At 43.0% G+C, this 16168-nt stretch overlaps 1 protein-coding gene across 1 annotated transcript in view; it reads right to left on the reverse strand.

Annotated features, from left to right (window-relative positions):
- Positions 1–16168, reverse strand: part of LOC141121033 (coagulation factor XIII B chain-like) — a gene marked incomplete at its 3' end in the record, with an annotated part of 197140 nt that overhangs the window by 66599 nt on the left and 114373 nt on the right. The window contains 1 exon segment of the mRNA XM_073611056.1: positions 13050–13217. Within this exon segment, the coding sequence (XP_073467157.1) occupies positions 13050–13217 (168 nt within the window).

Genomic DNA, 16168 nt, shown 5'->3' on the forward strand with positions numbered 1-16168 from the left:
GGGCAGTAATTTTTGCAGTAGACCTCCTCTGTAAATCTAAAGTGGTAACCTGTAAAGGCTTTTAAAGGCTTTTAAAAATGTATTTATTTTGTTGCCACTGCACGTTTGTGCACAATTGTAAAGCATGTCATGTTTGGTATCCATGTACTCGGCCTAAGATCATCTTTTTTATTTCATCAAACATTTGGGCAATATAGTGTGTTTTAGTGCATTAAAATTTAAAAAAAGTGTGTTTTTTCCCCAAGAAATGCGTTTGAAAAATCGCTGCGCAAATACTGTGTGAAAAAAAAAATGAAACACCCACCATTTTAATCTGTAGGGCATTTGCTTTAAAAAAATATATAATGTTTTTTTTTTTTTTTTGCACAAAATTGTCACTAAATGATATATTGCTCAAACATGCCATGGGAATATGTGAAATTACACCCCAAAATACATTCTGCTGCTTCTCCTGAGTATGGGGATACCACATGTGTGAGACTTTTTGGGAGCCTAGCTGCGTACGGAACCCCGAAAACCAAGCACCGCATTCAGGCTTTCTAAGGGCGTGAATTTTTGATTTCTCTCTTGACTGCCTATCACAGTTTCGGAGGCCATGGAATGCCCAGGTGGCACAAACCCCCCCCCCCCAAATGACCCCATTTTGGAAAGTAGACACCCAAAGCTATTTGCTGAGAGGTATAGTGAGTATTTTGCAGACCTCACTTTTTGTCACAAAGTTTTGAAAATTGAAAAAAGAAAAAAAAAAAAAGTTTTTTCTTGTCTTTCTTCATTTTCAAAAACAAATGAGAGCTGCAAAATACTCACCATGCCTCTCAGCAAATAGCTTGGGGTGTCTACTTTCCAAAATGGGGTCATTTGGGGTGGTTTTGTGCCACCTGGGCATTCCATGGCCTCCGAAACTGTGATAGGCAGTGAAGAGTGAAATCAAAAATTTTCACCCTTAGAAATCCTGAAGGCGGTGATTGGTTTTCGGGGTCCCGTGCACGGCTAGGCTCCCAAAAAGTCCCACACATGTGGTATCCCCGTACTCAGGAGAAGTAGCTAAATGTATTTTGGGGTGCAATTCCACATATGCCCATGGCCTGTGTGAGCAATATATCATTTTTTTTTATATAATCTTTATTTTAAAGATATTTCCATGAAAAAACATACAGAGAGACATAGTATAACAGTTAATACATATGAAGTATGTACGAATTACATAAGAGGGTGTTATGTATCAAATGAATGTATATATTACCCAGGATCTTACACACATCAGGGGCAATATGGTAGGGGGATATTTATTATCATCTAATCAACACTTATAAATTCACACAACCATGGATCGCCCCTATTGCACCCAGATGGAGGATCCCAGAACAAGACCATAACCACCAGTCAACTGTATGGGTTTAACTGGAACCCATAGTACCTGAGACCAGGCCGAACGCCAGGTCATAAACCTTGATGTAAACCATAACATACTGTAATTATTCTTTTAATAATAATAAAAGTATCAGAAAAAATAAAAAGGGGGAAAAAAGGGGGGGGGGGGACAAAGGAGGAAAGGAAAAGAGAAGGAAATCTTACACCTCTTATCATATTCAACCATATTGAACTGCTCTGGGCTTATTAGAGCACGTCTGTGCATCAGTCACCTGTTGGTAGTTACTTCAATATCTGTCAGAAACAACCTCAGACACCAGGATCAATTGGGGCTCTGTATCTGAGAAGATCCTATGGCTGGCTCCTTCCCCTGACCGGTATAGTGCATCCATGTGGCCCATATCGAATAGAACTTTTCGTATTTGTCTTTACACTTTGCCATCCATTCCTCTGCAGCCATAATATTATCAACCAACCCTATCCATTCGGTACGTGTGGGTATTTGAGGCTTTTTCCAATGTATAGGGATCAGCCTTCGGGCTGCATTAAGTAAGTGTGGCAAAATTGACTTTCGATACTGGCCAAGAGGAATGGTAGGGAAGTGCAGTAAGGATTCCAGTGGTGAGTCTGGGAGCTCCACATCCAAAATGAGTTTAATTTGAGCATGTATGTCTAACCAGAATGGTCGTAATTTGGGGCAATCCCACCAAATGTGGAGGAATGAACCCCGAAGCCCGCTTTCCCTCCAGCATGCGGCGGAAAGAGACGGATAGATCTTAGTGAGCTTAGAGGGGACCCTGTACCACCTGGTCAAAACCTTATAGCTGTTCTCTTGCATTTTGGTGTCAACTGTGCTCGAATGGGTGAGGCGGAAAAGATGTTCTAACTGAGGTTCTGTAAAGGTGTGGTTAAGGTCTTTCTACCACTCCCTAATAAATCCCAGTTTTCCCTCTTCCTGTGAAGATTGCAGTAGCTCATATAACACTGAGATCGCATAGGGGGTGATAGAGGATGACATACATAAACGTTCAAAGGGCGATGCCCCCGTGGGTGAACGAACCCCCTGTGGTAAGCTATCAATAAAGTGTTTAAGCTGTCTATATCGCCATTCGTCCATTGGGAATGGGCCGAACAGTTCCCTCAATTTAGCCAATGGTAGCAGACCTTGATCCTGAACAAATCTACCGCATCTGATCTCTCCATCAGCTGTCCACATACGGAAAAAAGATGGGTGTTCCCCCGGAGTGAACCAGGGGAAGCCACCTAGGGGTGCCAGAGGGGAAGTCGCCGGAGCGAGTTTCTCTTTCCTATTCAAGGCATCCCACACATTCAAGGTGTGTGAAGCCATAGGAGAGACCAGCGTTGATAGACCTCTGTTCTCCCTGGGAACCCATGGTGCATGTGATAGATTTCGGCCAGCTAAGAATTTATCAAGCGGGACCCACAGTTTAAGGGAAACATTGTGATACCAATCCAAAATACGCTGTAAGGCTATAGCCTCATAGTACCTGCGTACTATTGGGACCCCTATTCCCCCTCTTGCTTTAGGGCGTTGTATCGTGCGAAGAGCTAGTCTGGGGCACTTCCCACTCCATATATATTGTATAAACAGGCTGTTGAGGGTTGAGAAGAAAGTCCTAGGCAGGGCGATGGGCACCATCTGCAGGAAAAATAAGATGCGGGGTAGCACATTCATCTTCAAAATGCTGACTCGGCCCATCCATGAGAATGCAGCTCTATTCCAAGATTTTAGGTCTGTTCTGAGGTTAGTGAGCAGTAGTGAGTAATTACATGTATAGAGCTGGGAACACTGTGTGGGCAGGTATATCCCCAAGTATTTCAGGGAGGTCTGGCACCACGTAAACGAGAAGGCAGTCTGCAGCTGTGTACGTAAAGCCATGGGTATATTTAGGGACAGAATCTCAGATTTGTTGTAGTTGATCTTAAAGTTGGATAATAAGTGAAATTCCTTCAGTTCTGCCATGATGTTGGGTAGTGATATGAGGGGCTCTGAGACGTAAAATAAGACGTCATCCGCGTAAGCGGAAAGCTTATGTTCAGTTGGCCCCACGGTGAAGCCCCTGATATCCCCATTAAGGCGTATTTTGTTTAGCAGGGGTTCCAATGTCAGAGCAAAAATCAAAGGGGATAAAGGACACCCCTGGCGTGTCCCATTATGTATTGGAAAGGCGTCCGACAGTAAACCATTTACCTTTACTCTAGCTGTTGGGGAACTGTACAGGGAGGATATCCACGAGAGCATGCTGGGGCCCAGGCCAAGCCTGGTCAGCACTACTCTCATGTAAGTCCAATCAACCCTATCGAATGCCTTCTCGGCATCGTAGAGAGCAAAAGAAGAGGGTGTGCTGTGGTCCGGGACTCTGCCCAGTGTATCAGTTGGAGTGTTCTATTGGAGTTGTCCCTGGCTTCTCTACCCATTATGAATCCCGTCTGGTCAGGGTGTATAAGTGACGGAAGGATCGGTTTGAGTCTATTGGCCAGAATTTTTGCTAGGATTTTGACATCGGTGTTTAGAAGGGATATCGGCCTATAGCTCCCTGGCATGGAATGATCTTTCCCTTCTTTTGGAAGGACTGTGATATGCGCCATCAGAGCTTCCTTAGGCATCACCGTACCAGAAGCCAAGGCCGTAAAATAAGCACACATGGGTTCCGAGAGTACTTCTGAGTACTTCTTATAGTATGCGTTAGTATAGCCGTCAGGACCCGGGCTTTTCCCATTGGGGAGATCTTTAATCACAGTCTTAATTTCCAAAAGGGAGATAGGTATATCCAGCTGTTTACTAATGGAAGCCGTCAGCTGCGGGCATTGGGCTTCTGTAAGGTATTGTGCAATACGGTCAGTCCGTTGGGTATCCGTTGGACCAGATACTGTGCTCGGGAGGTGATATAGCTGAGCATAGTATTCTTTGAAGGCATGGGCTATTTTTGAGGAGTGCACAACCGGTGCACCTGTTACCGAAGTCAGTTTGTGTACATGGCCTGAAACCCGTTGGGGCCTAAGAGCTCTCGCCAATAGTCGCCCACACTTATTACCAAATTCATAGAATTTGTGTGCTACATGCCTCATTCGTGTCCTGATCCTAGTATCTAGCAGTCTGGATAAATCTTGCCTGAGGGCCTGCAATTCTGAGGTTACTGTAGGGGTTATGTGTCGTTTGTGTATCAGTTCTGTTTTTTGAATTTTCCCTAATAGGTCCTGCAATTCCCCTTCTCTAGCCCTCTTTAATCTCGATCCCTGAGATATTAGCTCCCCTCGGATAACCGCTTTATGTCCTTCCCATACCGAGCCCATGCCCACCTCGCCTGTTGTATTCTCAACAAAGTATAGAGAGATGGCATCTAGCACTTGTTTGTGTGCTACCGCATCATCCAAAATGCATTCGTTTAGGCGCCAGCTCCATGTCCGAGCTTCCGCAGACAAGGGCCGCAGGGAGAGAAAGACCGGAGCGTGGTCCGACAGTGTGATGGAGCCAATTGAAGCACCGGACAGGGAGTCTAGGGAGTATTGGTCCATTAGTAGCAGGTCTATACGAGTGTAGACATTGTGTGTAGCTGAGAAGCAATATATCATTTAGTGACAACTTTGTGCAAAAAAAAAAAAGAAAAAAGAAATGTGTCACTTTCCCGCAACTTGTGTCAAAATATAAAATATTCCATGGACTCAATATGCCTCTCAGCAAATAGCTTGGGGTGTCTACTTTCCAAAATGGGGTCATTTGGGGGGGGGGGTTTGTGCCACCTGGGCATTCCATGGCCTCCGAAACTGTGATAGGCAGTGAAGAGTGAAATCATAAATTTACACCCTTAGAAATCCTGAAGGCGGTAATTGGTTTTCGGGGCCCCGTACGCGGCTAGGCTCCCAAAAAGTCCCACACATGTGGTATCCCCATACTCGGGAGAAGCAGCAGAATGTATTTTGGGGTGCAATTCCACATAGGCCCATGGCCTGTGTGAGCAATATATCATTTAGTGACAACTTTTTGTAAATATTTTTTTTTTTTTTGTCATTATTCAATCACTTGGGACAAAAAAAATAAATATTCAATGGGTTCAACATGCCTCTCAGCAATTTCCTTGGGGTGTCTACTTTACAAAATGGGGTCATTTGGGGGGGGGGTTTGTACTGCCCTGCCATTTTAGCACCTCAAGAAATGACATAGGCAGTCATAAACTAAAAGCTGTGTAAATTACAGAAAATGTACCCTAGTTTTAGACGCTATAACTTTTGCGCAAACCAATAAATATACGCTTATTGACATTTTTTTTTACCAAAGACATGTGGCCGAATACATTTTGGCCTAAATGTATGACTAAAATTGAGTTTATTAGATTTTTTTTTTTTTTATAACAAAAAGTAGAAAATATCATTTTTTTTCAAAATTTTCGGTCTTTTTCCGTTTATAGCGCAAAAAATAAAAACCGCAGAGGTGATCAAATACCATCAAAAGAAAGCTCTATTTGTGGGAAGAAAAGGACGCAAATTTCGTTTGGGTACAGCATTGCATAACCGCGCAATTAGCAGTTAAAGCGACGCAGTGCCAAATTGGAAAAAGACCTCTGGTCCTTAGGCAGCATAATGGTCCGGGGCTCAAGTGGTTAATGGTGACAGCGCGCTGCTGGATGGATCCACTTTACAGGTAAATATGCGTTGCATACTAGCACATTATGACATTAATCTGCAGGGGGACCATTTTCTTTTTCTTTAAAGGGGTTGTAAACCCTCATGTTTTTTTCACTTGAATGCATCCTATGCATTAAGGTGAAAACTTCTGTCACTGACCAGCCCCCCTTTTTACTCAACTGAATCCTGTAATACGGACGCCGGGGGCAGGGCAGAGTCCGGCATTCTGTGTCGATAGACGCAAATGCTGGACTCAGGAGCACGCCCGCACGGGGACCCCCAAGGAGAGCGCTTCTCCTAGATGGTTTCCCGATGCGGAGAGGAGCTGCAAGCGCCATTGAGGGACCCCAGAAGACTAAAATCGGGGCCACTCTGTGCAAAACAAACTGCACAGTGGAGGTAAGTATGATATGTTTGTTATTTAAAAAAAAACAAAAACGAGGGTTTACAATCACTTTAAGGCTGACTATGAGGATTTTGCAAGCTACCTATTACAAATATATAAACAGGGCCGATCCTAGGGTCACAGACGCCTGGGTGCAGAAATATTTTGGGTGCCCCCACGGGGGCGTGGTCATCTTACTAACTCCTCCCCTTTGCAAATGTTTCTATGGCAACGACTCAAACACAGATATGCTCCCCTAAGGAGTCTTTGTTAATCTGGGATCATCCCATGATCTCTTAACAATAAAGAGAACAAGATAGTCAAAGACGGCAGACATAGTACAAGAGATGGTCAGAGACTGCAGACATGATATAAGCGATGGTCAGAGACTGCAGACATGATATAAGCGATGGTCAGAGACTGAAGACATGATATAAGCGATGATCAGAGACTGCAGAAATGATACAAGAGATGGTCATATACTGCAGACATGATACAAGAGATGGTCATATACTGCAGACATGATACAAGAGATGGTCATATACTGCAGACATGATACAAGAGATGGTCATATACTGCAGACATGATACAAGAGATGGTCATATACTGCAGACATGATACAAGAGATGGTCATATACTGCAGACATGATACAAGAGCTGGTCAGAGACTGCAAACATACTAGAGGAGATGGTCATATACTGCAGACATGATACAAGAGCTGGTCAGAGACTGCAAACATACTAGAGGAGATGGTCAAAGACTGCAGACATGATACAAGAGATGGTCAGAGACTGTCTGTGTTTGATGGGCACAGTGTCAGCGTTTGATGGGCAGTGTCAGCGTTTGATGGGCACAGTGGCTGCTTTTAGGCGGGGCACAGTGGCTGCGTTTGATGGGCACAGTGGCTGCGTGTGATGGGCACAGTGTCTGCTTTTCATGGCACCTACTTCCTTGACTGGCCTGGTGCAGGGACTGGAGACACTCACAGCAAGGCGCAGCAGCAGCTCTCTCTTCAGACACGCTCCGGCTCCCGGCTCCGTCCGCTCCCTCTCTTAGCCACGCTGTCTGAAGAACATGACAGAGGTGGGCGGAGCTTGCTTACTAGCCGGGGAGGCGCCGTGCAATGAATGCTGGGGCGGCCGCGGTCTCTCACTGACGTCACTGGTTGCTAGCTAGACGCCAGCCGGGCTGCCGGCGATTCTAGCAAGCCAAGTGAGCAACCAGTGCAGTCAGCTTTGGCAGCAGCGGGTCGGCAGCGCCCCTCTTCTGCAGGCACATTACAGCGCTGGGGCGTGGTGCACCCCGTGCACCTGCCCAGGATTGGCCCTGTATATAAATAAAAAATTATTTGGTGCGTAGTGATAATCGACAGCTGCTAGCACTAATCACGGCTCATAAAGCCGTGTGATGACAATATAAATTGAAAGTTACTATGCTGCGCTATCTCCTTATATTCTTCCCAACAATGAATTTAATGTACCAACATTGCAATATTGAAGCAAAAAAAATGTAGAACGTGATAAAATTAAAATAGCAAAAAAATAAAGTCCTTTGTTGCTGTGATAATATAATCTGTGACATGCGTCACACTCGACAGAAAAATAATTAAAAAAAACACTTAAAGGATATATATGGTGCCACAAACCTGAATCAAAGTGCTATAGTGCATAAAACAGTGACGTCCTGATCAAATGAGGGTCAGTCCAACATAATTGATATATATAGTCCTTGTTAGATTTATAATAGTGACTTCATTAAAAAACGTGAAAACAACGTGTTGGTGTCCACGCTCAGGTGCTCCCCACCCTCAAGGCAATGGACGGTGTAGGAGGCAGCTGGTCTGCCTCACAGAGAACGGACATACTACCTCAATCAAAAGCCAGAGTTTTAGGCACATTACAGAGTGGTGCACTAAACGCACCTAACCCATGTGAGTACCCTGTACTGGGACTTTTTGTTTGTACAATAAATTGTGTTAAAACGGTATCACGCTATGGACTTTGTTTACGGTTTGCATATGAGGAAACAGCACCAGTGAGTGGTTTGGGACCATACAGCTAACTTAAAATCCCTGAGGTGATTCACATGCGTGGTTGACCGAACTTAATTGCGAGGTCACACTCCCTGAGGTGAGCGTCCATTGCCTGAGGGTGGGGAGCACCCGAGTGTTGACACCGCAACACATTGTTTTCACATTTTTTATGAAGTCACCATTATATATCTAACAAGGATTATATATCAATTATGTTGGACTAACCCTTTTTTGCTCAGGACGTCACTATTTTATGCACTATAGCCACTTTATGATTCACGTTTGTGGCACCATATATATCCTTTAAGTGTTCTTTTATTATTTTTACTTTTCTGTAGAGTGTGACGCATATCACAGATTATATTATCACAGCAACAAAGGACTTTATTTTTTCGCTATTTTAATTTTATCACGTTTTACATTTTTTTGCTTCAATATTGCAATGTTGGCACTTTAAATTCATTGTTGGGAAGATTAGGAGATAGCACAGCATAGTAATTTTTAATTTATATTGTCACTTTAAGGCTGGGTTCACACCTATGCGAATTGGATGTGGGTTTCCCTGAATCCAATTCGCATGACATGAGATGACATGGAGCCAGTTCACATATCTCTGCAGAGCAGCTTGCACAGGAGTGCTGTGCGTCTTTGGCTCTGTTTTAGGGCCAAATTCAGGCAAAAATTTGTCCCCGTTTTGTTCCTAAAACGGAGAACAGGGACGCACAGGACCCCTGCTGCGTGCCGCACCCATCGGAGGTGTGAACCCAGCCTGAAGATACTTTACTACTAAAGGTCTAAAGGCTTAGAAAATTAAATTTGTAAATAGACAATAGACTTATAAGCAGAGGTTATTGATTCATACTCTGAATGGTCGGTCTAAAGTTGTTAGGCTGCTTTCACACTGGGGCGTCAGCGGTAAAGTGGTGCTACTTTTAGCGCCGCTTTACCGTTGTTTTTGCGGAGGCTTTCGGCCACTAGCGGGGCGCTTTTAAAGCGACCGAAAACGGGTTAAAACGACCCACAAAGCTGGCGCCGCTGCATCGGTGCTTTGCCGGCGGTTTGGCGGCGCTGTCCATTAATTTCAATGGGCAGGTGTGGTTTAGGAGTGGTGTATACACCGCTCCTAAGATGCTGCTTGCAGGAGTTTATTTAACGTCCTGCCAGCGTATCGCCCCAGTGTGAAAGCACTCAGGCTTTCACACAGACTGCAGAGGAGCCGTTTTTCAGGCGCTTTACAGGCGCTATTTTTTTTACCCCAAAAGCTCCTCAGTGTCAAAGGGGTCTTAAAGATGTACCGTAAGGTTTAGTGTTGGGACCATTACTTTTTAACCTGTTCATACATGATATACATACAGTTTGGGATTGACAGCACCATTTTTGTGTTTGCACATCATACAATCTATGTACAGTTGTGGTATACAGTTCCTACAAGATGTCTTGAAGATGTCTCAAGATGCACCTTCTAATTGGGCATCTACTTGGAAAATGAGGTTTAATGTTCATAAATGATGTACATACAGTTTGGGATGGAGCATCTACTAATGTTGATACATGAAAAGTTCTGAACTTGGGATCTAAAACAATGCATAGATCATAAAGTCTAGGGGGAATACATATGGGTTAGTCAATAACAGAGAAACCGCTGCAGTTTAGTGTGTGGGCAGTGTGAACAGGCCCTTAGAAGTGATTAACCCTTGGGGAGTATCTCACCAAAACATACAATTCTATTGCAGGGCGTGCCTAACATCTGGATTTCATCTTAGTGTAGACTTCTGGTAAAATCAATCAGCCAATCACACAAGAAGGAAATTACATTTTTGGAGGCATTCTGTACACCATCTGTGTACAAAACACTTCCAGGTTGCCAGGTTGCCATATTGCATGGAATTTCACAAAAAATTACCATCGCTGCAGATTGAAAAAGATAGACCATTTTTATTAACATTAAATTACAGCATAGCGTTACCCTTTAACACAGAAGCTCATTCTAGCCACCCTTATAGCTTTTTTTTTTTTTGTTTAGTGAACAGAATATGAATGTCTATCAATATTTATAAGTTCTAACACTGTAGATTGTTGATCCAGGAAATATCTGATTGCCTAAAGCAGTGGTCTCCAAACTGTGGCCCCTTGCTTGCCTTTATCCAGTCCTTGGGGCACTATTCCTCCCACTGATACCAATGGGGCACTATTCCTTCCATTGACCCAAAAGATGGAGCACTATTCCTCCCACTGCCATCAATGATGGGGATTATTCTTCCCTCCTAAGGCCCCTTTCACACTGGGTCGGTTTGCAGGCGCTATTGCGCTAAAAATAGCGCCTACAAACCGACCCGAAACAGCCACTGCTGTCACTGCAGTGTGAAAGCCCCGAGGGCTTTCACACTGGATCGGTGCGCTAGCAAAACGGGAAAAAAAGTCCTGCTAGCAGCATCTTCGGAGTGGTGAAGGAGCGGTGTATACACCGCTCCTTCACTGCTCCTGCTCAATGGGACAGTGCGGCTATACCAGCGGCAAAGTGCCTCTGCAGAGGCGCTTTGCGGTGGTTTTTAACCCTTTCTCAGCCGCTAGCGGGGGTAAAACCATCCCGCTATCGGCCGAATACCGACGGTAAAGCACCGCTAACAATAGAGGCGCTTTACCGCCGACGTTGCCCCCCGCCCCAGTGTGAAAGGAGCCTAATACCAATGATGGGTCATAATTCCTCCAACTGATAACAATGATGGGACATTATTCCTCCCACGGACACAAATGATTGGGATTATTCTTCCCCCTAATACCAATGATGGGGCAATATTCCTCCCACTAAAGGGCACTATTCCTCCCATTAACGCCAATGATGGGGCACTATTCTTCCTACTAACAACGATGATGGGGCACTATTCTTCTCACTGACTTCAATGATAGGGATTATTCTTCCTACTAATACCAATGATGGGGCCCTTTTACTTCCACGGATACCAATGATGGAAATTATTCTACCCACTAATACCAGTGATGATGCACTATAACTCCTAAAATTTTTTACCCCCGCTGGCCACAATTCGGCCTTATTAAAAACTGAAGGACAGTAAACTGGCTCTTTGTTAAGAACTTTTGGAGACCCCTGGCCTAGAGGATCAGAAGCAATTTTTTTTTTTCCTTTTTTGGAGCAAATGGGACTATGCTTTATAATGTTTTCCCTTCCTCTGGATCAACTCTGGGTTTAGGGTTCTCCATGTTTTTTTCTGTATCAAATGTGAAAAAAAGGAGCCCAAAGGCCAACGTTGCGCTCAAAATAAGAAAGGTTATATATGAATAAATGTACACAGATGCCAGCACCCTACAGTCTAACGCCCCGTACACACGGTCGGATTTTCCGACGGAAAATGTGCGATAGGACCTTGTTGTCGGAAATTCCGACCGTGTGTAGGCTCCATCACACATTTTCCATTGGATTTTCCGACACACAAAGTTTGAGAGCAGGATATAAAATTTTCCGACAACAAAATCCGTTGTCGGAAATTCCGATCGTGTGTACACAAATCCTACGGACAAAGTGCCACGCATGCTCAGAATAAATAAAGAGATGAAAGCAATTGGCCACTGCCCCGTTTATAGTCCCGACGTACGTGTTTTACGTCACCGCGTTAAGAACGATCGGATTTTCCGACAACTTTGTGTGACAGTGTGTATGCAAGACAAGTTTGAGCCAACTTCCGTCTGAAAAAATCTGAAGGATTTTGTTGTCGGAATGTCCGAACAAAGTCCGACCGTGTGTACGGGGCATAATACAAAAACTCAAACAGATAAAATATGCAAAATAGATGCAGCGCTAGTGAAATTATTAATCGATTTATCAGGTGAAAAAAACAAAAACTAAAGCAGCGTCCCATTGAGATTCAAGTCCATAAATAACAAGGAGGTAACACCCATCCGTGTGGATAGAGATAAGTTACAGAGGAGGAAATCGTGAAAAAATCCTTCATATAAGGTGCGTCCAGCTCCACACCCAGGTGAGTAGATAACAACCTGCTTACCAGATCGCCGTGACCACTGAATAGTAGTCTCACCAAGCTCAGGGCCTTTAAAGTTGTCTGGAACTGCAGCTAAAACTGGTGATGCTCAGAAAAACATAAAAAGAAATGCTCCCATCGTGTAGTACTCTTTATAAAAGATAAGTAAATGTCACCCAAAACACTTAGGCAGTGTTTCTCAAGATTTCCTTCTCTGTAACTTATCTCTATCCACACGGGTGTTACCTCTTTGTTATTTATGGACATGAATCTCAATGGGACTCTGCTTTAGTTTTTTTTTTTTTTTCTTTTTCACCTGATAAATCGATTAAAATTTTCACTAGCGGAGCATCTATTTTGCATATTTTTTCTGTATCAGTTGAACTTGAGGAACATGTGTCTTCCAACCTGTTTAACTATATAAAATATATAAAGGGTTAATATGGAGGCCTTAAAGATAGATCCAAGCTCACAACATAATACAACAAGAGCCGCATAGTGTTTCATGCAATTTTCATTGAAGGTTAATTCTGATTATGCAGTTTTCATCACAGTTTGAATTTTCCAGGTTAAGGACAATTTTTGTTTCCAGTACACTATGCATTAATTGGATGTACGTACCTCTACAGATTGGAGGGTTTGAACTCCAGCCAAAATGAAAGCACTGGATAGAGCTTGAGCCTTCTAGGGTCCAGTTTTCTGGGCATTTAAAATGGACAACTTTATCGAATGGTACTTGTGTTTCTTCAATTCCCCAGAATCGTTTTTCTCTTAGTGTACAGAAAATTTCTGTGGAGGGGAATTATATATATTAAACTATGCATATATAAACTGTAGTCATTATACATACAGTGTGTACGCCGACATATAAAAAAAAAAAAGCCGCTATTGTTTAAAATAAACAAAATTTTACTTTTGGTATGTTATTACAATCCAGTAATATATTTGTAATATCTTTTACAGACACATCTATGGTTTAAAGCGGAGTTCCACCCAAAAGTGGAAGCTCAGCTTTACGCACGCCTTAACCCTTAAATGCCACATTTGGCATGCCATTTTTTTTGGGGGGGGGAGCAGGTACCTAGTTTTGACAGGTACCTGCTCCCACTTCTGCTCGGGCCGCCTAGGTGGCTTGAGCAGAAGTTCTCCTCTCCCCCTCCCTCCGTGCAATCTTCTGGGACACCTCACAGGTTCCAGAAGATTGCCCGGCCATTGAGGAGGCCCGACCATTGAGGAAGCCGCAAGCTTTCACAGTCAGGTGTCCACACTTGCAATGCCGGCACCGGGGAGAGAGAGCTGAGGGGTCAGGCGGCTGCATCGCTGGACCATGGGATAGGTGAGTGTGTGTTTATTAAAATGGATATAGTAAGACACTCACACCTTGGTACTGTATAACAATATGATTGACAAGTGGAAGTATTGACTTTGTTTGACACACGGAGCACTGCAGCACTCTCTTTTTTGCACTAATAAGAGCAATGAAGTCCTTATATCACTTTATGCACTTTAATTACTGTCACTTTATATCCATTTATGTATGCACTTTAATCATTGTCACTTTATATACTACGATGTATCATTAACTGTATTTTGGTTTACATAAGTATGCACGTAAGCAAGTACTGTAATGTAAATTCACTGTGATATTTATCCATCCAAGGTTATAGACACATACAAGAGTTTAATACGGGTATAGCCTAAATGAGAGTTGGTAAAGAGGAGAAGCAGGCGCTGTCTATTTGCCATTTAAATTTGTGTTTATTAAAAGTCAGGCGCTACACTTTTTGTAGCTTCTGACTTTTAATAAACACAAAAACGTCTGGAACTTCGCTTTAGGGTTGAAGATAAGCCATGCACTGAGCTTGTAAGTATATTGCTGAATCAGCAATCTAAAGTGGTTGCAGGAGCAGAGGTCAGAATGCAGGTAAATTGCCACCTTGAGGTCTTATTATAGCTGATGTGACTTATTTGAAAAATTTTAATTTAGGAAAGCTTGACATAATTGTAGCCTTATTTCTGCATTTGAAAAAAGAGCAGATGAGTACTGTGCATACTTTTTTATTTGCACGAACATCCAAATTTGGAGGGCAAGCTTTCAGGATGTGTCCCTGTCTTCAAGGTCCAGGCAGTACTAATACACAAATTTTTAGCAGAATGTTAAGTAAGACAATCCCTGAGGGAAAAACACAACCATACACAGCAATGGTAAATAAACTGGGATAGTTAATGAGATAAGTTATAGACTGGGGATCAGAGCAAAAGTCACAGAGGAGAGAAGGGCCCTAAAACTGTTAGATAATGATTTAGAAAAACAAGGTCTACATTTAGCCCATAATCTTTTGTGTCAAATAGAATTATCATTCTTAGTTCAAAGGTTTGCCTTTCCTGAGTAGTTCTAAAGTTACCTTTAAGAACTAAACACCTTCCATAGTGTGGTTTGTTTGTGAGAAAATGATGCTCCACATGTGTGCAGAAATCATCTTCCTTCTAATCCCTAATGATGTGTCTGTGCAAATTCACCCTTGTTTGCAACTTGTATCTTGTTTTACCAATATAGCAAACCCCACATAGAAGCTGCAGATGAAAGGGATTCTGCAAATTCTGAATCATGTAGAGCAAAGCTGGAAATCTTTGGCAAGTATATAGTGGGGGACTCTACACTGACCACAAATGTAATGGGGAATTCACAATGACCACCATGTAACGGGGGATTTTACACCACCCACCTATACTATTAGGGATCTCTCCACTGACACCAATGTAATTAGGTATATGGGAGAGTATACAATGACCTCCATGTAAGGGTGAATTTACACTGACAACCATTGTCAGGGAGATTTGTACTGACCACCAATGTAAGGTGACACTTCTACACTGACCACCAATGTTAGGGTTGAATTACACTGACCACCAATGTAAAGGGGGATTTACACTGACCAACAGTATAAGGGCAATTCTGTACTTACCACCAATGTAAAGGGAAATGTACACTGATCACTAGGGATAAGCCGAACACCCCGGTTCGGTTTCGCATCCAGAACATGCGAACAGGCAAAAAATTTGTTAGAACATGCGAACACCGTTAAAGTCTATGGGACACGAACATGCATAATCAAAAGTGCTCATTTTAAAGGCTTATATGCAAGTTATTGTCATAAAAAGTGTTTGGGGACCTGGGTTCTGCCCCAGGGGCCATGTATCAATGCAAAAAGAAGTTTTAAAAACGGCCGTTTTTTCAGGATTAGTGATTTTAATAATGCTTGAAGTGAAACAATAAAAGTGTAATATTCGTTTAAATTTTGTACCTGGGGGGTGTCTATAGTATGCCTGTAAAGGGGCGCATGTTTCCCATGTTTAGAACAGTCTGACAGCAAAATGACGTTTCTAAAGGAAAAAAAGTAATGTAAAACTACTATCGCTACTATCACTACTACCTTGGGGGTGTCTATAGTATGCCTGTAAAGGGGCACATGTGTCCCATGTTTAGAACAGTCTGACAGCAAAATGACGTTTCTAAAGGAAAAAAGGTCATGTAAAATTACTATCACTACTAACTACTGTAAAACTGCTATCGCTAGTGCCGGCTTTAATGAATTGTTGGTCCGCAATACACATAAAAGTTCATTGATAAAAACGGCATGGGATTCCCCCACAGGGGAACCCAGAACCAAAATTTAAGAAAAAAAAAATGTGTGGGGGGTCCCCCTAAATTCCATACCAGGCCCTTCAGGTCTGGTATG

This window comes from Aquarana catesbeiana, unplaced genomic scaffold (genome assembly GCF_042186555.1).
Source record: "Aquarana catesbeiana isolate 2022-GZ unplaced genomic scaffold, ASM4218655v1 unanchor1, whole genome shotgun sequence".
Lineage (NCBI taxonomy): Eukaryota > Metazoa > Chordata > Amphibia > Anura > Ranidae > Aquarana > Aquarana catesbeiana.